General features: G+C 40.5%; 1 protein-coding gene across 3 annotated transcripts in view; it reads left to right on the top strand.

The window, feature by feature from the left end:
• Positions 1–672: 672 nt before the first annotated feature.
• The window catches only part of TFB1M (transcription factor B1, mitochondrial), a 79,702-nt gene continuing 56,933 nt past the window's right edge, over positions 673–23,441 (top strand). The window contains exons 1-3 of one of the 3 annotated variants that reach the window (XM_049653147.1): positions 673–1,121; positions 4,712–4,843; positions 18,264–18,415. In XM_049653147.1, the coding sequence (XP_049509104.1) occupies positions 4,813–4,843; positions 18,264–18,415 (183 nt within the window). In that variant the 5' untranslated portion in view covers positions 673–1,121; positions 4,712–4,812. Of the gene's footprint in view, positions 1,122–4,711; positions 4,844–15,254; positions 15,506–15,546; positions 16,235–18,263; positions 18,416–23,441 lie in introns of those variants that run through there. The other 2 variants (XM_049653145.1, XM_049653146.1) reach the window with 2 other exon arrangements.

The following is a 23,441-nucleotide window of genomic DNA, read 5'->3' as shown; positions in this document are numbered from 1 at the left end:
GGAACCAGGCTTTGGGGCTAGGTGGGGGGTGGGGTGGGGTGGGCAGTGTCCAGGTCCAGAACAAGGTTCTGTTCAGAGGATTTTCAAAAGCTGGATCAAAGGAAATGGAGCCTCAGAAGGGGCAGCTTTGGTCTGTTTACCCTTTAGCTACTTCATAATTTCCCGCAATCCCCACCCCTGGGTCTGCTTTGACCCGAGATCTTTAAATGATGGGGGTGCAGGGAATCACCCAACTGCTATCTGATTCTTCATCCACCAAATACAGCTAATGACACTGACCTTCCTCAAAGAGGTATTGTGTGGGATAATTAATAATTGCAGGATCCTTTGAGAGTATAAAGTGCGCCATAAATGCTAAGCATTATTTCCATACCGTCTCTGCTGGCTCTTCTAAAGTACATTCTGGTCTCGGCGCCTTTGATCCACTGTTATCACCTGAAATAGAGCAAACAATGCCTTTGTCTCATGAAGCAAATGCATAATGAATGCTATTCATTGTTAAAGGTTACTTAGCAATATAAGTTTTTTTTTTTTTTTCTTTTGAATGGGGACATCCTCCTGCGGGAGGATTATGTAAGCTAATAGCTAATGTATCAAAGGAATGGGGAGAAAAGCAGCAGCCATGGCAACCGGAACCATGAGGCCCACACTTTGGCCTTCAGGAGAAACCTGCACCCACCTTCCGAGGGAGGATAAGGAGTAACTGGGAGAAAACTAGCAGGGCGGGCGAGCAGAGCAATCTGCAGGGGAAAATGGCAGGCGGTGGCCAACCCCTCTTCCTGCCACGGGCTCTCTGCTCGCTGTACGAGACGTGATTTGCAATGTGTGCGAGGGCGAAGGTTACACGCCAGAGTCCGGTTCTCCAGCATTACCCTCTCCCCAAGCCCTTGGGCTTTCCTCTTCATGTTCACTGGTGCTTCATCGGGGGAGATTAGGTTTTTCTTTTGAATATAACCTTTCCTAGACATAGAGGTGGGCAGCACTGTGATCAGAAAGCCTCTATCCTCCCTGCGTTCCTACTGGTGCTCGTTCATCTCCACAGAAACGGACCTCGACTCAAGGCCCCGAGGGCACCAATCTAGATCATTAACTCTGGGAGCCATCATTCCCAAATCCTAAAGGTAAGCTAGATAGCCTGGCAGAGACCGTGGTCTCCGATAAAATGCGAAGAAGCTCAGAACTTGTGGCTTGGCTCATTTTCTTTAATACTAAACTATTGGAACAGGATTAGAATTCCCTTATGTGTTTCCTTTATATTTAGGCAAAAGAAATCACAAATGTCTGTTGACTTGGTTTACTTTTTGTAGGGGCAGGCTTTTACACTCCAGCGGTTTTAAGGTATTTGGTTACTCTGCAAGTTAAATCTTTAAATGGTAGAGTTAACTTTTAAATCATGTTTCTCAAAAACCATATAAATTTACAATGTACTCCTCTCCCTATATTCCTTTAAATAATACCCAAAACACAACTCTCATATACCCCTCTATATTTTACTGCCTGGACTATAGGGATTTTATGTCTCCTATTTGGCATTGCTATTTATTGTCATTCCACCATAATTCTGGGTTTTTGCTGACCTGATTTTATTTCAGTATCCTTTTGAAAATCTTTCTTCACTACACTTGGTTAATTCAAACTTTGGCCCTACTCGTAAAAGCTAGAAAATCCTTTCTTAACATGGAACGAGATCGCCACCCAGTGGCCAGGCTGGGCTTCCTTCTGTGCCTGCTTCCAGATCATCTCCGCCAACATTTTTATTTCGTTGGGTTATGTACAGCAGAGGTGTCCTTAAAGAATAGCTAACCCAGGCCCTTCATTTTTCACTTGAAAAAAACCTCAGGTCAAAAAGGCTAACCTATTTGGCCAAGGCCACAGCGTCACGGTAAGACCCATGCCTCACGACACACAGCCCTTAATTTTTCCAGTGACAGTACCGCAGAGACAGAAGTGGACTTTAGGGTCAACCGATCCAAGCCTTCTATCATATAGATGAGGAAACTGAGGCACAGAGAAAGGAAATGGCTTCTCAAGGTTCATAAAGTTGACTGAGTTTGGATAAGAACCAAATGTTTTCTTGTTCTCCCTTGAGCCATTGTAATTCCAGTCTTAAATAGGTGACCATAGTACCTGAGAATAAAGTGGTCAAGGTTTTCCTTCCTCACAATGAAAGAGGATACACCACAGGAGCCCGTAGAAAGGCAATATTCATGGGGCGCCCGGGTGGCTCAGTTGGTTGAGCGTCCGACTTCAGCTCAGTCATGATCTCACAGTTTGTGAGTTCAAGCCCCACATCGGGCTCTGTGCTGACAGGCTGTTTTGGATCCTCTGTCCCCTTCTCTCTGCCCCTCCCCCACTTGCACTCTCCCAAAAACAAATATTAAAAAATAAATAAGTAAAATTTAAAAAATAAAAAAAAAATTACAAAAAGGTAATGTTCATTCTCACGAATGAATTGTTTCTTTTTGGTATATACAAAAATGTTTCACTACTTTTCTTGACACCTAGAAGGGGGTGAAGGGAATTGGAAATTCAAACTGTGCTCCCTTGGGGCTTAAAGAAAATACTTAACTCTAGCTCAAAATGTCTCGATTCTACAATTTAATCGCAGGGATTAGAGAACTTTTGTTGGCAAGTCGGGATGATGCCACACTGTCTTTCAACCTCTTCTCTGACTTCACTCATCATGATGGAATAAGAATGGTTCATAGCACTGAAGATTCCTTATCACTCTAAATAACTGTGAGTCCCCAAATTCTCAGGTGGGCTAGGATTCACACGGTGAAGCAGGTGCCACGCATTCTTGCCCTATCTCCCCAGGTCCTCTGGACTTCACCTGCAGCTGCGCAGGTGGGCAGACTGCGAGCTCCCCACCTCCCCCCCCCCGCCACACACACCACTGTCTTCCGTTCTGAGGGCTTCTGGAGCCTCCCCAGCTTCCGGTGGGGAATCTCGGGTGTTGGGCTTTACAAACTTTTTCCAAGAGTCTCTGGTGGGATTGAGCCTTAGTTGTTGTAGAGCCCTACCATTCATTAAACCACTTTTTAACCACATTAGTTGGTTTTTCTCCCTTTCCTATCACACGTTTCCAATTTCCTCACTTGTGATTCCTGGACTCACCTGTCAGATAAATGACCTGCCTGCATCCCAAGTCCTTGCCTTAGAATCTGACTTTGGGGAGGTAGGAACTATGATGCCCATGTTGTAAAGCAGCTCTTGTACTGCCTTCGTGGCATGACGGGTCCTCCGATGACGGTGTCCCTGGAGGTCATTTAATCTGGCCTTACCCCTACACACTGCAGGTGGACCCTTCGGGAAGCTGTCAGGCTTTTCACCTGAACAAGACTCCTTCAAGGCCCCGGAAGCACCCTGGAAGTGTATTCACGTGGTTGTATGTCTTTGTAAAATTTGCAAAAGTGAGACATTTTCACTGCAGTTAAGACCGTTGTCCCTTTCTAGGTGGTATTCTGGTGGCGGAGGGTCCCTTGAAATAGCTGGCAAAAGGGAAAACTGAGTTAGGAATACACATTTTAACCGAAATGTGGAATAATATTTTAGAACGTTTCCGTAAAACAAACGCAGTATTCTAGACAGCTGATTTGTGTGAATTTGGAACGTGTTTTCTATATCTTTAAATCTAAGGAATTAAAGAATTGAGAGATAACTTAGATTAGAAAAAGTAATGGGTAAAACACAAAAGAAATAGTGATGAATAGAGCAATAAAATCAGTAGAAAGTATTCCTATATCAAAAGTGAACTGCAACAAAAAACTCCATCATATCAAGTGGAGTAAGTTATTAAGAGGAATAAATAAATTGAGTAGAAATAATGAATAGGCTCCTGGATTGTTTGATAATCCAATTAATAAAGAGGAGAGAATCATATAAATACACTGGAAAAAATTAAATATCTTGATTATTTAACACCAAATGCTGACATCAATGAATATAATATAAACTTACCTCACTACAATGAGGGCATCTATGACAAATTGGTTAATGAGTGTCATTAATTCAAACTGTTTAAAATTAGACACTGCACAAAAAAACTTGATATTTGCAAAAAATAGGTTTTCCAACTTTGACAACAATCCCGACAATGTATATGACATTGCCAATAATAAGTTATAAATGCAAGAAATGTTTCTAAACTGTCAAAAACAAAAACAAAAATGAAATTTTAATCAATCATGGTAGAGGAAAAACTCCATTATCTTTCTATTCTTTCTATGGGACATATTCCCCAAGCCTTAACATATGAAGAGGGAACCAAAGAGTTTGCTTCCAGAAATGTAGGGGAAAAATTATTAAAGAAGTACGAAAGTAGTGGGGCACCTGGGTGGCTCAGTCAGTTAAGCGTCCGACTTCGGCTCAGGTCATGGTCTCACGATTCGTGGGTTCGAGCCCCGCATAAGGCTCTGTGCTGACATCTTGCTCAGAGCCTGGAGCCTGCTTCAGATTCTGTGTCTTCTTCTCTCTCTGCCCCTCCCCTGCTCACGCTTTGTCTCACTCTGTTTCTCAAAAATAAATAAATGTAAGAAGTATGAAAGCAGTTAATTATAAAAATTATTTGGTCACTTTGGTGGATGTTGTGATGTTTGTGCTCTTTGTCATTAAATATTTGTCACGTCTTAGGGTTTCTTTCCTTATTCCAAATAACTACTGCTTTCATATCTAATTGTGGATTTATAAGTCTGTATTCTTTCTCTTAAAGAGAGCCTTCCAAATTGTAGAAGCTTCTGAGCCCATCTCTTCCCAAGTCTTCCCCGAACAGTGAAGGTATCCAACAGATACATCCAACAGAAAAGAAGCAAAATGCTCTGTTCTGCTTATATTCCAGAAATGGGTATGTACCATAAGACCCCCCCCCCAAAAGGCAATTCATATGAGAGAGTGAGAAAACAGTCTTTGATCTTCTGATATGGCATAAATCAGTATATTTTATAATAACTGGACGGTATGTGCATTTATTCAAGAAAAAAAGAAACTACCCATCTATTGCATTTGCTGGTGATCTGTCCTGCTAGCACTTCAAAATTAAAAAAAAACAAACAAAATAAATGTGTCATATGAATCACAGAGTAGTCATCGCAGGAAGAATGGCAGAGATCTTGGCAGATCATAATCCATCGCTGAGTGTTAAAAATTAGTATAATATATTGTAACAATCGGTTTTTAGAAAAGAGAGTGCATCACACATAGTTAGGTTAAGTGTTTTATGAAAATCATGCATGTGGATGTGTGTACAGGGTCACAATATAAGTGGCATTTTTACTGTGAGTCACAGCCTGAAAAGTTTGAAAAATACATATGAAGAATATGAAGCAGCTGCAGACTGAAGTTCAAGAGAAAAAGAATAAGAGGGCTAGTTTCCAGAATGCAGTTTGGCAATTTGTAGCAGATTATTTATAAATTCATTGGAATTTAGGAGGCATTTTTCCTAAGGAAATAATAGTTTGTCACTATTGGATGTCTAGCTAAAACCACAACTCTATTTATTTAACTCACAATATAGGTAATGTATAAATTATAACATGATATATGGTACAATGGGATATGATATGATTAATACAATGATGTGATGTAACATAATGAACATAATATAATGTAAATTAACTATGATAGTTATGATAGCCCTAAGCCAGCTCTCCCATTTTTCTCCCCATAGTCTCGCCCATTCACAGGACTCCTGAGCAAACTTTTTTTGTGTTTGTTTGTTTATTTAAAGTAGGTTTCACACCCAGCATAAAGCCCAATGCAGGGCTTGAACTCACAACCTTGAGATCAAGACCTGAGCTGAGATCAAGAGTTGGGCACTTAACCAACTGAGCCACCCAGGTGCCCCCTGAGCAAACTGTTTCAAGTCTAAAGTTACAGGATTTCAGTCATGACATCATGCATATGCATTTCACAACACAATTTAACATTTTATAATGATAATTTAATATTTTATGTTTTGTATTGCCACCTGATTTGGTATAACTGTTACCTGAACCTCTCTGCCAGTTACAACCCCTTACCCTTCCTTGCCTTCCCCTCCCCAAAAGGAAAAAGAGAAGTACTGAATGGGCTAAAATTATGACAGTTTTTAAACTGGGTGGTAGTAAGATCAAATAACACATTTTTTTCTAAAGTATAACATTTGTAATCCTATCCTTAAGATAATTCTCTATCGTTAAAATTGTCAGCGTCTCTGAATAATGAAAAAAAGAATAAAGAGTTAATATTCAACCGCCAAGCTCAATAAAAATCTGCAGAAGGGAAAGTCATCTTTCATGAGAGCCACAGAATAATAAATGGGCAGGTAATCCTCTGAGCTCACTTTGTCATATGTTACAACAATAAAGGAACAACATTCTAATGGTTATTTGATTTCAATACCATAAGAGTATTAACAATTCAATGTTGATTGCATATAGCTAGATTTATATCTATCTGCTAGATAAGTGTGTTCAGACAGGAAGAGAAAGGGGAAAAGCATGAACATTTATGAAATATTTTCAATGTGTTGGCACTATATTTGGTCTCTCATATGCATTATCTTATGAGATATAGTGATATAGTATTTTGTGATATTTTAATATTGCAAAATTTTTGTAATATGTTACCTATTACTATTCTCACACTATGGTTAAAGAAACTATGTTAGTTTCCTCGGCTGCTGTAACAAATTACCACAAACTTGTTGGCTCGAAACAACGTAAATTTATCTCACAATTCCATACTTCAGAGGGTGAAGCCTGTCTCACTGGGCTACCACCAAGAGGTCGGCAGATCTGTGTTGTTCTCTGTGGTTCCTATGGAAGGATTCATTTCCTTATCATTCCATTTTCCAGAGACGACACCTTAAAGGTTGTATCCTCTGAGCTCTTAACCCCCTTCCTTCATCTTCAAAGTCAGCCACTTTGGGCCATTTTCTTTTCATGCTGCAGTTTCTTTGGGTCTCTCTTACAATTCCGTCTTCCAATTTTAGGGACCCTGGTGATTATATCGCGCTCACCCAGATAATCCAGGATAATCTATCTTAAAATCAGCCAGTTGGCAAGCTAAAGTTCATCTGCGACCTTAATTCCCCTTGGCTGTGTAACCTAACATATTCACAGATTCCAGAAAATTGGATGTGGAAATCGGGAGTTGTTATTTTGCCCACCACAGAAACTGAGTTTCGAAAAGCTGAAATACTTTGCCCAAGGTCACAGAAGCAGAAGGAGAGTGGAGCTTGGATTCTGACTCAAATTTGCCTGACTTCAGCGCCCCTGCTGCTCTGTTCAGCACCTTGCTGAACAGTTTATATGTCCAAAATGAAAAAAAAAAAAAATCTCCACCGTTTGGGTCTGTTCAAGAAATGTATCTTGAGCACCTGTTGTGTGCCAGGCACTGTGCTAATGCAAAATACATAAAGATGAATGAAGTACATTGTTCCTTTTGTAGAACTGAGAGTCTGACAAAGGAGATCCTACACTGTATTATTATAATGCAGTATATTATGCTGCATGCTATACTGAGATATGATACGTAGGACAAGAAGTTTGAATTTTTTACTCTAAGTGGGGAATAGGAACTAGGAAAAAAAATTTAGGCTAAAGACAGGACATGAGAAGATTTGGAAATCCTGGAGAAAGAGAGACTGTTTGGAGAGGATGATGTGATCATTTCAGAATAGGTGCTCTCAGGAAGGAATGCCAGGCATTCTACAAAAAGTCTACCCAAACTTTTTAAGGTTTGAGAACAGTTTGAATTTTTGGAGTCTCACATTCCTATAGAGAAAAATATAGTCTTCTCTAATCAGAAGGGAGTCCTTTTCATTCATTTATTTAGCAAATATTTATTTATTAATTTAGAGAGAAAGAAAGAGATCATGAGCGGTGGAGGGAGGTAGAATCTTAAGCAGGCTGCACGCCAACCGCAGAGCCCAACATGAGGCTCTATCCCATGACCCTGACATCATGACCTGAGCCAAAATCAAGAGTTGAACGCGCAGCCGAGTCCCCCAGGTGCCCCAATTTAGCAAATATTTATTAAATAGTTAACTGTGTTTCAGGCTGTATGCGAGGTGAATAATCAGTTGATGTTAGTGAACAGATACTGACCTGTTGTCCTGGTTCCCACATTCTAGTAAGGTAGACAGGCAAAAAAGAAAAAAGAAAAAGAAAAAAAAAAAGAAAGAAAACCAACAACAAAAAGTGTAGCCGTATGGAAGGAGACAAGGACTCCACAGGAAACAAGGACTGAGGCACAGAGTCATACAGGAGGCAGTCCCTTGGGCAAAACCAGGACTGATTGGGATTTACCGAGTGCCCCATTTTTGTTAAAATGTCACGATAGGGTATAGCCACACCTGTTGTACCCTATTTTAGTAGATGTTTCTAGGTTCCCTAAGTACCTCCCCTTGGTATTAGAGCCACGCCGGATTCTCCCACGGAACTCCCTAGCAGTCCTCACCAACCGGCAACCAAAGAATTGTGCTTGGACCGAGAGGAGCCTCCAGGATCCTGCTCCAGGTCCAAGACCTCGTCCATCCTTTCTGATTGTTAGGCGCTGTCTGCCACCTCTTGGTAGGTGCGTTAACTGACACATAGAGAGGAGAGGGAACTGTTGCTTGCTCTGGGTTTGTTCTACCAAAATGGACGCCTTTGAGGAAATGTGTTGATACGACAGTTATTTAGACTATCCTAGGGGTGCCTGGGTGGCTCAGTTCATTAAGGGTCTGCCTCTTGATTTCAGCTCAGGTCATGATCTCAGGGTAGGGAGATCGAGCTCCAAGTTGGGCTCTGCGCTGAGCATGGAGCCTGGTTAAGATTCTCTTTGTCCTTTCCCTATGCGTGGGCATATGTGCATGCACGTGTGCTCGTGCTCGCTCTCAAAAAAAAAAAAAAAAAAAAGAATCTCCCAGAAATAAAATGTTAGAGGAAACAATGTAAAAGCAAACTTTATGGAAAAGTAATCAAAGGTCAAATTAGCTTTCTTTCCTGTTAGTATTTGACAAGAAGAGTTCTAGCTGAGAAGGCACCCTTAATGACGACACATGGAAAAAGAGAAGGCAACCAAAAAGCAGAAGGTAGAGAAAACTACACAAGCAGAAGAGAGCAGGCAGAGAAAAGCAAGCAGTGGATTTGAGCACATCCTGACTGAGGTATCAGAGAGATCTCCCGGCGGCACATAAAGCAGCCAGTTGTAAATGCAGGTTTGGAGCTGGAAATACGTTTGAGAAGCATCAGTACAAAAGGGGCACGCAATCCATGAAAATTAATGAGATTGTCTAGGAAGAAGCCGGAGAGAGAGAAAAAAAGATCTCTCACTGAGCCCTGAGAAATGATATACTTGAGAGTTTGGGTAGAAGAGAAGGCGGCTCCTGAGGCTTTAGTAGAAGTTGAGAGAACAGAGTGCTCCAAAGAGGGGTCAACTGCCAGCCATTTCAGGAGTCAACACAGCCGAGAGTGGAGGTGTGTGGATGTGACAGTCACATGGTCTGAGCTCCAGCTTCTTCTCAGGGAGGAGCTACATGAACTTGGACACTCAACTTCTCTGTGCTCCGGTTTCCTCATTAGTAAAAGGGGACCATATGTTTAGAAAGTTAATATGGGCACGGCACCTAGAATTTGGCAGGCTACGTAGTAAGTGTTGCTAAATCGAACTACCGTTGTTCCACATTAAGTAAGGTGAGAATAGGTAAGTGTCCTTTGGATTTGGAAACACGGGGATCCTTGGGACTCTTGATGTTAGTCACATTAGAGGCAAGGATGGAGTGGGCTCAAGTGTGGACGGGAAATGAGGAAAAATGGGGCTTCCTTCTTCAAGATGAGGCTAAAGTGGGAGGGGCTAACAGTGATTTTCCCTCCTCCTTTCTCCTGAGCATCCACTGTGATATCTGAAGCAGGAGTGAGCCATCTAGACCCTCATCTCAGGTGAGGGGGGTGGGGAAGTTGCCCACCTAGACTTCTGACCACGATGTCTACCTGGTCCCAATTCCCAAACTGGAGAACATCATCATCAACCGGAATGATGAATAAGAAAGTTTGTTCTAGGTCACTTCACCCAATACCCAATAGCTGAAATTCTCTAGGGGAAAGACAGTTCAAATTGGAAATGCAGAGAATAGTGAGGAAAGTATTAATTTGGGATGATTTGGGGGAGGGGAAGTCTAGTAGGGTAGAGGAATGTGGTTAAGTCCAACAGCACTCTGAAGACACCAGGCTCCATGTGGCCCAAAAGGGAAATGAAAAGATGCCAAAAGCCCACTCTGGCTCTCCTGATCAAGGTTGAGCAAGACTCCCCAGCCTTCTTCCTCTTGTCTTCACCTGCTCCTTCTCAGTTGGAAGACTAGGCAGCCAGTGGCTGTGAACTAATTCCAACATACTAACTGGTACAGAAAAAGGCAGATCACAGGCCAAAGTGCACCCAGGGCCACTGCCTACATCATTTGGTTTCCAGGGCTTGAGGTGGTGATGGTCAAGGAGGGAGGACCTAGAACAGAGAAAGAAGGAACAGGTGTGGCCTTATTTACTAGTCCACTCATCGTCCTTTTGCTGCAGAGGGACGGAGCTGTCACCAAGATGTCCAAGGAGGCCCATAACTGGTTGAACCCAGAGCGACTCCCTTCCCAGAGCAGTTCGGTCCTGCATCAGTTTTTAAATGCACGGAAAAGCCTTACAGGCAAATGTATTCATGTTCACAGTGTTATTTATTCTTAACCTTTTTTTTTTTTTTTGCAATTAAATATTGAGGTTTAGGCTAAAAACTATTAATATAATGAAGGCTAATTCTTTTTACAATGCCTTTAGCATGTGCTGATTTTTTTTTCTTCACTCACAAAAAGGTTTTGCTTTATTGTGCAGGGAAAAAAAAAAACCCTAAAACCTACCCACAGCTGAGTCATCCTGAGTCAAAAGTGTTGTCTATCCTCATCACCTTATTAGGATACTTGACAATAATTCACAGATCTTTGGGGATAATCAGCAGGCTTTCCAATACTGCCCGGAATAGTGGTAAACACTGTATTTTTAAAAACAGTGTAACTGTTACATGGTTCCCTCAGGCAATTAGCCCGTGTTGCTTGCCCTACAATGCCCTGCTTCTATCCCCAGAGAATAAGCATTTGGTCTGTTCAGAATTATCGTGTATTTCCTTCTTTCCTCTACGTAGGTCACTAGATTCCTTTGTGAACAGTGGTCATCAAACAACCATTAAAAAAAAAAAAAAAAACCTATGTACAAAATGCAGCCGTTAATATTTCTCAAGAGCACTGAGTTGTATTGAGTCATATTATGTGAAATTATAAAATACAATCAGAAAAGGGCACTTCACATGCCATCACAGTCATTTCGTAAAGTTCAGTTTGGTAATTCCGAGCCGCATTTAATTTTCTCTGAAAATTCCCACACGGCAGAAAGATATTGCTCTTTGTGGCTTTCAAGTCTATTTCAGAGAACTGTAAAACCACCACCTTTTGGAATTAGCACTTTTCCTATAAATAGACACTACATCACTTATACCAAATAAAGTCACATAGGCGTTTTCATTAATATGAATGCTAAAATAATAAGTGGTTTTCCTATATAACCATTCTGGGATTTATGAAAATTAGAATTCTGCATTATAGTTTGGTCTGAATCATTTGTAGTTCTTCATCTTCACTGATAGGGGGGGCTAGTAATTTCTGTATTAATTATAATATTTTAGCATGATAAAATCTATATCTAGATGAAACAGATACTTCAAAGCTTCAAAACTGATGAAACTGCATACTTCTCTTTTAAGGGATAAAACCGTTTGCATTAATATGTGAAATATACTACTAAAACACCCCCTGCTGATTTCATAGGCTTTGCAGGGAGTTATGCATAATTTTCTGAAAATTAAAGGACTGAGGATCAGTATTTATGAGATCTCAAGAACTATTAAAAACTTGGAAGATTCTCCTAAAATGGAATTTTAAAAATTCAGCTCAACAATTATTTAACACACGCCAGAGGTAAAACAGCAGAGTAAACTCAGAAGATCAGAGTTTGAGATTCAGCCTCATGCTTACCCACACCATAATGGTGCTCATCTAATATCTTTGCAAACCTACAACACAGAATTGAAATGAGAATTAAGTGAAATAACTTGGGAAACTGCCTTGTAAAATAATAGCATGTAACCTCAGAAATGCTGACTGCGAATGTAGCATGCTTAGGACAGGAATTCTCCTATTTAGATGTGAGGATAAATTCTCAGGAATCCACAAATTCTCCATGTAAATGTGTTTTCACTCCTTTTAATTTTGTTTGTGTTTTTATGTTGGTGTTAATCTTTTTTTAAAAAGTTCATGGAGCACATTCTAGATCATCGGAATATCCTCCTTGCAACTGCCATGCAATATACATATTCGAGATAGTATTAGTGCCAAGTAATTCAGCTTCATTTGTTTCCAAGCTAATGAAAACAGATACAAATGGACTTTTTTTTTTAATTTTTTTAACGTTTTATTTATTTTTGAGACAGGGAGAGACAGAGCATGAACAGGGGAGGGTCAGAGAGAGGGAGACACAGAATCTGAAACAGGCTCCAGGCTCTGAGCTGTCAGCACAGAGCCCGATGTGGGGCTCAAACCCACGGACTGCAAGATCATGACCTGAGCTGAAGTCGGCCCTTGAACCGACTGAGCCACCCAGGCGCCCCGATACAAGTGGACTTTAATTTGTAGCTTCCGTTTTCCTCCAAGAGAAAGGCAAGGCACGTGGGCAACAATTCTGAGCAAAGATTTGGTGGTAATGTAGATCCAGAAAACTGATGAGAAAATCATTACATGGCACACCATAACCTTAGTAAGCTGAACTTTTAAGAGAACAAAATCTTGCCAGTCTGCATTAAGAGCAGTGATTTAACACCCTGATTTAACATCATTTGCACTGATGTTGTAGCTTTGCATATATTTATTGTAATTGTTTTAGTTAAATAACCATATGAAAACTGTAAACCTAAGCTTATACTCAGATTCAAATTCCATTTATTTAAATAACATTATAGGGGCGCCTGGGTGGTTTAGTCGGTTAAGCGTCTGACTTCAGCTCAGGTCATGATCTCACAGTCTGTGAGTTCGAGCCCCACGCTGGGCTCTACTGACAGCCTGGATACACTGACACCCAGAGCCTGCTTCGGATTCTGTGTCTCCCTCTCTCTCTGCCCCTCCTCAGCTCATGCTCTGTCTCTCTCTGTCTCAAAAGTAAATAAACATTAAAAAAATTGTTTTTAAATAACATTATAAAATTAACATACATTAGTTAACTTAAAAATAATTTAATATTTGAGGGGTGTGGCCCATGAAATCAGAACTCAGAAAAGAAAACACTCTAGTTAAATCTTCTTTCTACACTTTGCTGTGTGATCCTGGGTAAGTCAAATGACTCCTTAACAGTAAAATAAGGATAATAATTTCATTCACATAGGAACACTCTGAGGACTAAATGAAATAATTAATGTAACTGTGAACGAATGTCTTCCCAGGTACGGTATGTTGTGGAAAATAAAGACACTGTATCAAGAGTTTAGGCTTTCAAACTACATTTCTATGCTGCCTTGGGCAAACTGCCTGATCTCTTTGAGAGTCACCTCCCAATTTTCTAAAGCTAGGAGGTATGAGATTATCTCACAGTTCTTTTTAATATTGCTGTAACAGAAGGTAGTTGTTTGGGTTTTCTATTGAGACTTCAATGGAAATTCCATTCATTTGATTTCACTCATATCATCTCCCCAGTTATTTGGTTTTCCATTAGCTTGATTTTCAGCTTACTTCTCTGAAAACTTAAAAAAAAAAAAAATGTTATGATTTACTGTGGTCAATGCAGCAGTTTGCAAAACCAGGGTCAGAAAAGCTAAATTCTCTTATCTAGCAGAGAGATTTCAGTCTTTCTTTGCTTTGTTGTTTTTTCTGTTATAATAGAAAGACAAAACTCAGATTTGAGTCTTTGTACTTAGATGTAACCATTCAAGGCAAGTCAAATGATCTCTCTACCTTGACTACACTGCTTAAAAGCAGGCTCTGGACACAGACTTGTGGATTCAAATCCTGATTCCACTACTTATTAGCTATGCAGCCTAGGAAAAAAATTGCTGAACCTCTCTAAGCCTTTATCTTTTGTAACAACTAATGGGATAATAGTTGTAAAGCACCCAGCTGTGAAGCGTGGTATTTTTGGAAAACCTCAGGGAATGTTAGCTATTATTGTCACGTTTATTTCCCTTCCTTTTCATCCTTACCTTTCCGGTTATGCAAGAGACTGCAATACCTGGAGCATGGAGGGGCAATAAGAAAGCTCTGGGAAAGTAAACAAGGAGTGGCAACTGGTAGTCAATGCAAAGGCAGAGGACTAGAAAGAACCGCCACCATACATGTCCAGAAACTTAGACTGGATCTGGGTTCCACAATTTTCTAGCTTTGTGAATATCAATTAATTTATATCACCTACGTTTTTGTTTCCTCCTCTCTGACCTGAGACTAGTAATGTAAGACTGTTAGCGAAAGGCTCAAAAACCGATATTCAATATACATGACTTCCTAAACTCTCAACAAGGCGGCTTTCCTCCTTGACAGAATATGTTTAGAAGGGTCAGAAGAATTGGATTCTACTTCTAGCCTTCTCACTTTTGTACTGTGTTCAAACCCTTTAACTTTCTGGGTCGCCTTCATCTGCTACATCATGACAATAGTAACGACCACCATGGATTGCGGGCTTACCGTATGCCATGCATTGCACTGTGTTCTGAATCTGCACACAGGGCAACTTTCTCATTTAGTGCTTGCAATTTTAAGCAGATATATCCATTTCACAGATGAAAAAACTAAGGCTGAGAGAAGTTAGAAACCTGCCATCCGGCACCTGCAGTGCTAAGGTTCTAAAACCACCCACCATAAAAGAGAATTGTTAGCCACCAATAGCTTTGCCTCTAATCACTGGCTTTCCCACAATTACCCACAGAGGGGAAAGTAGGCACGCCCACCCCCCAGAATTCACCACGGCGTGTGCGGGGCTCCACCCATCCTCATATCCGCGCCTGCGCTTTCCAGTCCAGGCCCCGCCTCGCCCCGCCTCCGCGGGCCGCTCTGGCCACCTCCCACCCGGGAGAGGCCCCGCCCGCCGAGGGAAAAGTAGCGCACACCCAGCCTGCACCGCGCTTAGCTAGACGCGGAGCCGGAGCTCTGGGTGCACCCGGATTTCCTGTCTGCCCTCTTCGCTTCCGGCGAGGCACATCCGACCAATGAGGTGGGCTGGGAGGCGGGCTCGGAGGCGGGCCTTAACGCTCCCAGACTCCCGCCACCTCCCTCTCCCTTCCCCGACGATTTAAGAACAGCGTGAAAAAACTAGCCAAGCGGCTTGGGTGGTTTCGCGGGGCCTTATGGCTGCTTCTGGGACGCTGAGCACTTTCCGCCTTCCGCCGTTGCCCACGATTCGAGAAATCATTAAGTTGTTCAGGCTGCAAGCGGTGAAGCAGCTATCCCAGAATTTTCTCCTGGACTTGAGGCTGACAGGTGGCTGTCTTCTCAGTGCTCCCCGGCTGTCTTCCCCGCATCCCTGGGGGACACGGGCCGGGGGTCTGCGCGCGGATCCTGCGGGCGGGTATCTGGGGTCAGGCAGTGTGCAGCGGGCCTTAGGTCAGGTCCTTCTACCGCTCTGTGCTAAAGAACTCCGGAGCCCCGCCCAGGAGACGCGTGGAATGCGTTGTTTGCTCGCGGAATGGCGTGTCCGGGGGGTTGCCGTGGGCCAGGGGAAGCAGGTGGTACAGACGCCGAGCAAACCCTGGAGGAGGCAGGGGTCGCGTATCGTGTTAGGCGGTTGTGGAAATGCGAGTCTTGCTGCATTAACACTAGGTTTGATTTTCATGCAGTCCGAAGTTAGAATTTGAATTAGTGCGGGGAGTTCTTCGAGAACACGTCGGAAAGTGGGTCGCTCATGGGATTACTTACTTAAACGCTTACTTGTTGAATGCAAAACCCGCGGGGCGCAAATATTCAGTAAAATACACGTCAAACAGACTACTTTGTGCTAGTGCAATTTGGGAGTGAACAAGGCAACGTCTTTCCGCAAGGGGCTTACGTTTTTTAGTGGGTTTACATTGTTCCCGTCCCTGATTTTAAGTCGCTTTTTGTGAGGTAAAATTCACGTGCCATCGAATGAACTCGTTTGAAGTGCAGAGTCTGGTGACAAACGTATGCATGCGTTTAACCACCGCTCCTGTGTCTTAGTGATACTTCTAAAAGGTGAGGTTGCAAGACTAACCTGTCTTACAAATGTGTCCACTAATTCACTGTTGCAGTAGAGTATTCGAGATACTGATATTCCATTTGGCCCCCTTTAGGAGCTAAAAAGATCAACGAATCCTACTCAAGAAGTTCATTTTCAATTAAAGGAAGTAGAGTTTACAAAGCACAATAACGGGGATGTGGAGTCTTTATTCTGCCAGTAGAAACTAAGCTTCAGGTTCTCCTATGTTAATTGGAGGAGGGCCCCTCCTTCCAGAGCAATAAAGGGTTATCTGCTTCTAAAATTCTTTAGTCCTAGAAATGACCAGAGCCAGCATTGCCAGTTGTTAGTCACATATGATAGACATAAAGCACCATTCTCAAGGCTGAAAATAGAGATCTTTGTATGTATGTTTTTAAATGTTTGAGAGAGCATGAGCAGGGAAGAGGGAGAGAGAATCCCAAGCAGGCTCCATGCTCAGCCAGACTCAGGGCTCCCCATCCCATGACTATGAGATCATGACCTGAGCCAAAATCAAGAGTCTGAAACTTAACCAACCAAGCCACCCAGGTGCCCCGGTCTTATATTTTTAATATAAAAAAATTTCTTCATTTATAGTATCTCATGTGAGTCTTTGTTCTCCCCGGGGATAAATTCTGGAATCTAGGTACTATTCCCTCTTCTCTGGGAACCAGAGTAAGAGATTAAAGTACTTGTCTGCGGTGGGAAGTTCTGGTGGGAGCAGATGCTTGGTCAACTGACAGTGCCTCTTTGATACTCATTTGCATTTGAATGTGCCTGAAAAGTTTGAGGGCAGAGCCCCTGACCTGCCTACCATCCTAGTTCTCCATTAAAAAAAAAATGAGAATATTGAATTCATTACACCTTTTCCTTCTGAAAGGGATAATAATCATCCCTGTACCCTCTGAAGGGCGTTGGTCTGTAATGGAGGAAGGATTGCTTTAGAATTTACACCTGAGCTGGAGTCCCTTCTCTCCCATTTGCTTTCTACATGACCTTGCCCAAATGAAACAAATGAAAAGTTAAATTGGGATAGTAGTTCTTAATGTGTTGGAAGGATTGTTGAGATGCGTGGGAGAAAGCTTGTAAACCACCTAAAACAAATGGTTGGGGACGTGTACTAATTCCCTCCCAGCCAGTCAGAAGGCAAACTATTTTTGGATGGTTGAAAGACTATTACTGCGTTTAAGCCTACAAAAATGGTACTATACAATCCCAGCGAACACTGCAGAGAAGTGCTGGTGTGTTTTCAGTGGCTAAGTTCCCACTGTCCCAGAAGCCCCAGTTACTTGGATTTTATTATCTCCGTCAGTAAGACCAGCCCATTGTATGTTATTCCGGAAGTGATGATCGATTGCCACAATCCTTTTCATGATTTCTTAATGTCTGCTTACTTAAAGAAGCTGATTAATTCAAAACATTAACTTTTCCATATCAATTTGCATATTTGCAAAGTTTAAAAAACTTCCAGGTATAAGTTTAGCTTTTTCCAGAAAAGTGACCAAGAATCTGTGAATTTCTGCTAATCCTGTGATCTAGGAACTTGTTGCTATGGCCATGTTGACCAGCTATATGTCTATAAGTAAAAAGGAGACTGCCATTACTTTTTGCTTTTGAATTTATAACTGGGAGCAGTAGAAATTCTGAATGTGAAACTGGTCTTATTCAAATATTCAGTACCTGGCAAGTGTAGAGAGATGGTTTAGCTGGTCAGTTGTTAGGAATTGATTGGTTTGGCAGAGGAATGGATAGAAAATACAGTGTTTAACTACATTTAAGTTAGGAAGTTTTGTCATAATCCCGTTTTTCCTAAGGGACTGATACAGTTCAACTATAATGTGGTAGGATATTGGATGGCCACTACATGTTTATTGGTCTAGGCTAAGAGTTAAATAACTAAATAAATATGGTGTAAAGGATTAGTTGAGTCATGGTTGATAAGAATTTGTGGAGATTATTTTTTTGTTAACTTCTATACATTGAAATTTGTCCAGATAATTACAACTTTTTTTTTTCCTCTCCTAGATAAAATTGTAAGGAAAGCTGGTGATCTGACAAATGCTTATGTTTATGAAGTGGGCCCTGGGCCAGGGGGAATCACAAGATCCATTCTCAATGCCAATGTTACTGAACTTCTGGTGGTTGAAAAGGATAGTCGATTTATTCCTGGATTACAGGTGAGATACTTAAAATGCCTTTTCTAGGAGGTAAAAACCCAATTGAAATCTTCAGTCCATGATTCTTTAACCTCAGTATATCCAAAGATTGTGTAGGTTGCTCCTCAAACTGTGGATCTCCAGATCCTTTTCCAGAGATTCTGATTCTATGGTCTGGAGAAGTCCAGGAATTGCATTTCTAACAAGCATCCCCACATGGTCTGTTGACCACTATTTGAATAAACCTGCTTTATGTATTAATGTTAACCTAGTTTTGTGTGATCTGTTTTTTTAATCTAATAGCCATGTATGTTCTGGCCCATTCCTTCAAAATTAAGGAAAATAATTAACGCCAATAATGACCCCGCTATTGGCATGACTTCTGAGAACTTCATTTAGATTCAGAAAATCCTTTCTATAAGCAAAAGATGGAGAAAACCGAGGTTTCTTTTAAGGGAGACTAATTGTCAAGCTTAGGCATTTCTTAAGAATTTCTTAGGCAAAGAAGTGAAGTGGTACCACTGTGCACGTAGATTTAAGATGAGGTTTGAATGAAATGAAACAATAGGTGCTGTTATATGAGAAATATTTGAAGGAGCTGGGCGTGTTTCCGAGGAGAGGATCTTTGAGTGAGGGGATTCAGAGCTGCCTGTGAAAGGTGGCAGTGAAGAAGATCGCTTATTTTGATTTCTAGGAAAAAAAAAAAATCATACGAACAGGTAAGAATTGAGGGAGGCAGATGTGGATTTAAAATAAGGTGGGACTTACATTTTTTTAAGTGGTAGCAAAGAGCGGAACCCATTATATCAGGGATATTGTAAAGGGAATTCTTCACAGGGGGCACTTAATGGCTTAAAGAACTTTGATTCCTCTGTAATTCTAAAAGTTTAGAAGAGTCCTTAGCCTTTGGCTTAGATAAGTAGCAATTTATTGAGTGTAACCGAAAAATAAAGTTATCTGCGTTATTACTATCATACAAGAGACAAATTGGTTTACAATTGGTACGTCCTAATGCTTGTGTATGCAACAATTGAAAAACGTTTAATTTCTGCCAGAACAGTTTGAGGAAGTTTGTTTGAAAATCTAGGGCTTTGTGTGCATGCGATGGGTTTTGTTTTTTTTTTTTTTTAAAGGAGTTTTTATTTATCAGATTTTATTTGGCTACATCTAGTTTTTGCTTTAAAAAGTTATATAAAATTTAGTTTTATCTAATTTTTATACTTTTGACAGAATTGGTTTTCAATTTATAACTTTATTTTGGGATTGCCATATGGTGCATATTCCTTGATCAAATATGGAATTTAATACTGATTTTTTGCTTTGAATTACTTTCTTTCAAGAACTGTCTGCATCTCAGAAGTGAAAGTGGGAATATTTTATTTTCAGTGAGATCATGAGATAATAAAAAGAAGCTGAAGCACACTATGTCATTCCCTTCAGGTTTTTTCTTTTTAAGTTTTATGTATTTATTTTGACAGAGAGAGAGAGAGAGAGAGAGAGAGACAGCATGAGCAGGAGAGGGGCAGAGAGAGGGAGAGAGAGAATCCCAAGCAGGGTCCTGGCTGTCAGTGTGGAGCCTGACGTGGGGCTTGAACTCACAAACCGAGCTCATGACCCGAGCTGAAATGAAGAGTCGGTAGCCACCCAGGCGCCCCTCAGATTTTTTCATCTAGCCCTTTCTGGACATAAGAATACTCTTCTGACTTTATTGCCCTTGAAGAGACTTCCTAACCCTCAGTCTTCCCATCTGTTATGTGCAATTCTTTCTCATAAGGCAAGGGGGTGAATCAAATTTCTGTTCATCCCCACCTTAATTTGCATACTCTCCTCTCTGATCCCAACAAAAGATGTGCGAAGAGGGGCTGTTTAAAAGACAACTACACCCTTCTCTTTTCAAATGCCTGCCCCAGCCCCTGCACTCCTAACCCCTGCCTTGTTTTATTTATCTCGTTGGATTGATCCTCATCGGATACATTTTCTGTATGTTCTTATTTGTTATCTAACCCCCCCCCCCCCCCCGCCTGGAATGTACTGGAATGTAGTGCAAAGAGCATAGAGATTTTTGTGTGTTCCCTTCCGTGCTGTATCTCTACCACATGCAACAGTGCCTGGAGTATAGCAGGTGTTCAATAATGTCTTAAATGGGAAAATAAAAGGTTGACTTTATGTGTCTATCTAATCAGCCAACTAAATGTGTCATTTAAAAAATTTTTTATTTATTTTGAGAGAGAGGGCGCGCGTGCGTGTGCCCATGAACGGGGGAGGGGCAGAGAGAATCTGAAGCAGGCGCTGCTGCACTGTCAGCACAGAGCCAGACCCAGGGCTCATCTCACGACGGTGAGATCATTTAATCGCGAGAATGAATCATTGTGTGGCGTTGGTTATTTAAAAAGTTTTGTGACCTTTTTTCTGAATACAAAGATTTGTTTCAAGGTAAATTACTCTGCAAGAAATGTGTATTTGTCTTCTTACCTGTTTCTGTAGAAGAAGCAAAATTAATTCTTAGTGTCTTATATGCAGGAAAAGAATTTGCCTTAAAAAGAAATGTTGGGTACTAAAATATCACATAGATTTCTTTTTCCTGTAAAGAAGGTTTCAATATGTAAAACCACTGTCATTTAGAGGTACTAAATTAATCATGAAGATGAATAAAGGCAGAAGGTGTGATCTATTTAAAGGATTCCATTTTAGTGGTTTCTGAGCTAATAGAATTACTTTTTAAAGAAATTGTAATAATTTATAAAATGTCTTCTAGCTGAAAGTATGTCATTTGTGTCTTGATCCAATTCTTACAATATCATCTTAGGATCTTATAAGGCATCTTATATCTCACTATATAAGGCATCTTACTTATAAGGCATCTTATATCTTAATATATGAGGCATCTTAGGATCTTACTAAATACAGTAATATGTTACTAACACAGTTACTAACACAGTACTAACATACAGGTTTCACCGTCAGCATGTTGTAAGGTAAAAAACATGTCTGATATGTGAAAGTACTATAATATAGCTTTGTGTTTAAAGAACACAGACTGCAGCATCAGATTGGGTTTGACTTCAGGCTCTACCATTTACTGGGTGTATGACTTTGGGCAGGTAACTATGTCTCAAGGCCTCAGTTTGCTTGTAGGATAGTAATGAGGATTAAATGAATGCCTCATACTTAGTTAACCATGCAATATATTTTTCGATATAAGTAATCAATTAAATTATCCCTGTGCCTTGGGCATTTCTATTAATTAAAGATTGATCATGAGACTGCTAATCTGGAAAGAGGTAGAGGAGAAAGGTTATTCCTTTGGATCACTGGAAAATAAATCCCTAGTGCTGTGGAATGTTGGAGCTTTGTCCCACCTCCTTGAACCAGCATTGGACATTCAGGGTTTCTTTCTCTTAATATTGTAGCATTCTCTTGTGATTATGCATTTGGGGGGGGGGGTGAGGTCTTTATTATTTTTTAGTTATTGTTACATTTCTGTGGCTGAGCCAATTGTCTCTGCTTTGGAGGGGAGTGAGATTTTTTTAATACCTCAAAGAACTTGAAATCTTCCCCCGTTTCTGAATTGGAGATAACGTCACAAATAACATGTTCTCCTTGAAGTAAATAATCTGGGTTCTTCATTTTTTGTTTTAAGGATTTTGTATATTAATAACAATATGGAGGGTTTACTGCACTGAATACTTTGTTCTACAGCTTTATTGAGTTATTAATGTTCAGTAAACTGCACATGTTGTTAAAAGTGTACAGATTACTGAGTTTCGACAAATACATAATCTCATGAAACCATTACCGTAATCAAGAAAATGAACACTCATCACCTTCAAGATTCCTCATTTTCCTTTATAATCCAGCCCTCCCTCTTCCCTTTCCCTGTCTTAGGGCAACACTGATCTGCTTTGTCAATATAGGGAATTTCCATTTTTCAGAATGTTATATAAATGAAATCATACAGTATGTGTTGTTTTTTTTTTTTTTTTGTCTGATGTCTTTTACTGAGCATGAGTATTTTGAGATTAATCCATGTTGCAGTATTTAGCAGTAGTTTAATTTTTTTTTATTGCTGACTAGTTAGTACTCCACTGTATGGATATACCAAATTTATAAATCCATTCACCAGTTGGTGGACTTGGAGTTGTTTTTATTTTTTGGCAATTACATATAAAGCAATCATCAGCACTCACATGCAAGTCTTTGTGTGAGTACATACTTTGATTTCTCTTGAGTAAAGAGCTGGAGGTGGAATGTCCGAGTCTTATGGCAGGTGTATGTTAAACTTCTTGTGAAACTACCAAACTGTCTTACAAAGTGGCTGTACCATTTATCATTCCCACCAGCTGTGCGTGAGAGTTCCCGTGGCTTCACATGCTTCTCACACTTGGTGTGGTCAGTCTTTTTAATTGTAACCATCCAAGCGAGTGTATAACAGTATCTTACAGTGTCTTAACGTAGCTTTTATATGCATTTTCCTAATCAGTAATTTTGGGCATATTTTCGTGTGTTTATTTGCCATCTGTATATCTTTTTGGGGAATCGTGCAAATATTTTGAGCATTTTTTGTTTTGTCTTCATATTATTGCATTGTAAGAGGTCTTTATGTAGTTTAGATACAAGTTCTTTGTCAGCTACGTGTTTTGTAATGCTTTCTCCTCAGCTGTGACTTACCTTTTCATTTTCTTAGACATTTAACAGTGTCTTTCAAAGAGTAAAATTTAGTTTTAATAAAGTAAAGTTTATCAGTTGTTTTTCCTTTTGAGTTTGATGCTTTTTGCATCTTATGTTAAAGATAATGGCCAAAACAAGAACTAAGAATTTCCATGTTTTCTTTTAGATGTCTTAAAGTTTTAGATTTTGCACATAGGCTTATGATACATTTTGGGTTACCTTTTGTATGTAGTGTGAGGTGGGAGTAGAAGTTCATTTTTTTGCATCATTTGTTGAAAATTGTTTTTCTTATTGAATTGGCTTGGTAATATTGTCGAAACTCAGCCGGTCTTATGTACACTGGTCTGTTCCTGGACTTCCAGCTCTTTTCTATTGTTCT

The sequence above is a fragment of the Panthera uncia genome, assembly GCF_023721935.1.
Source record: "Panthera uncia isolate 11264 chromosome B2 unlocalized genomic scaffold, Puncia_PCG_1.0 HiC_scaffold_24, whole genome shotgun sequence".
In the NCBI taxonomy this organism is placed as follows: domain Eukaryota; kingdom Metazoa; phylum Chordata; class Mammalia; order Carnivora; family Felidae; genus Panthera; species Panthera uncia.
The sequence above is the reverse complement of the archived record's forward strand: the minus strand, read 5'-3'. Positions and strand labels throughout refer to the sequence as shown.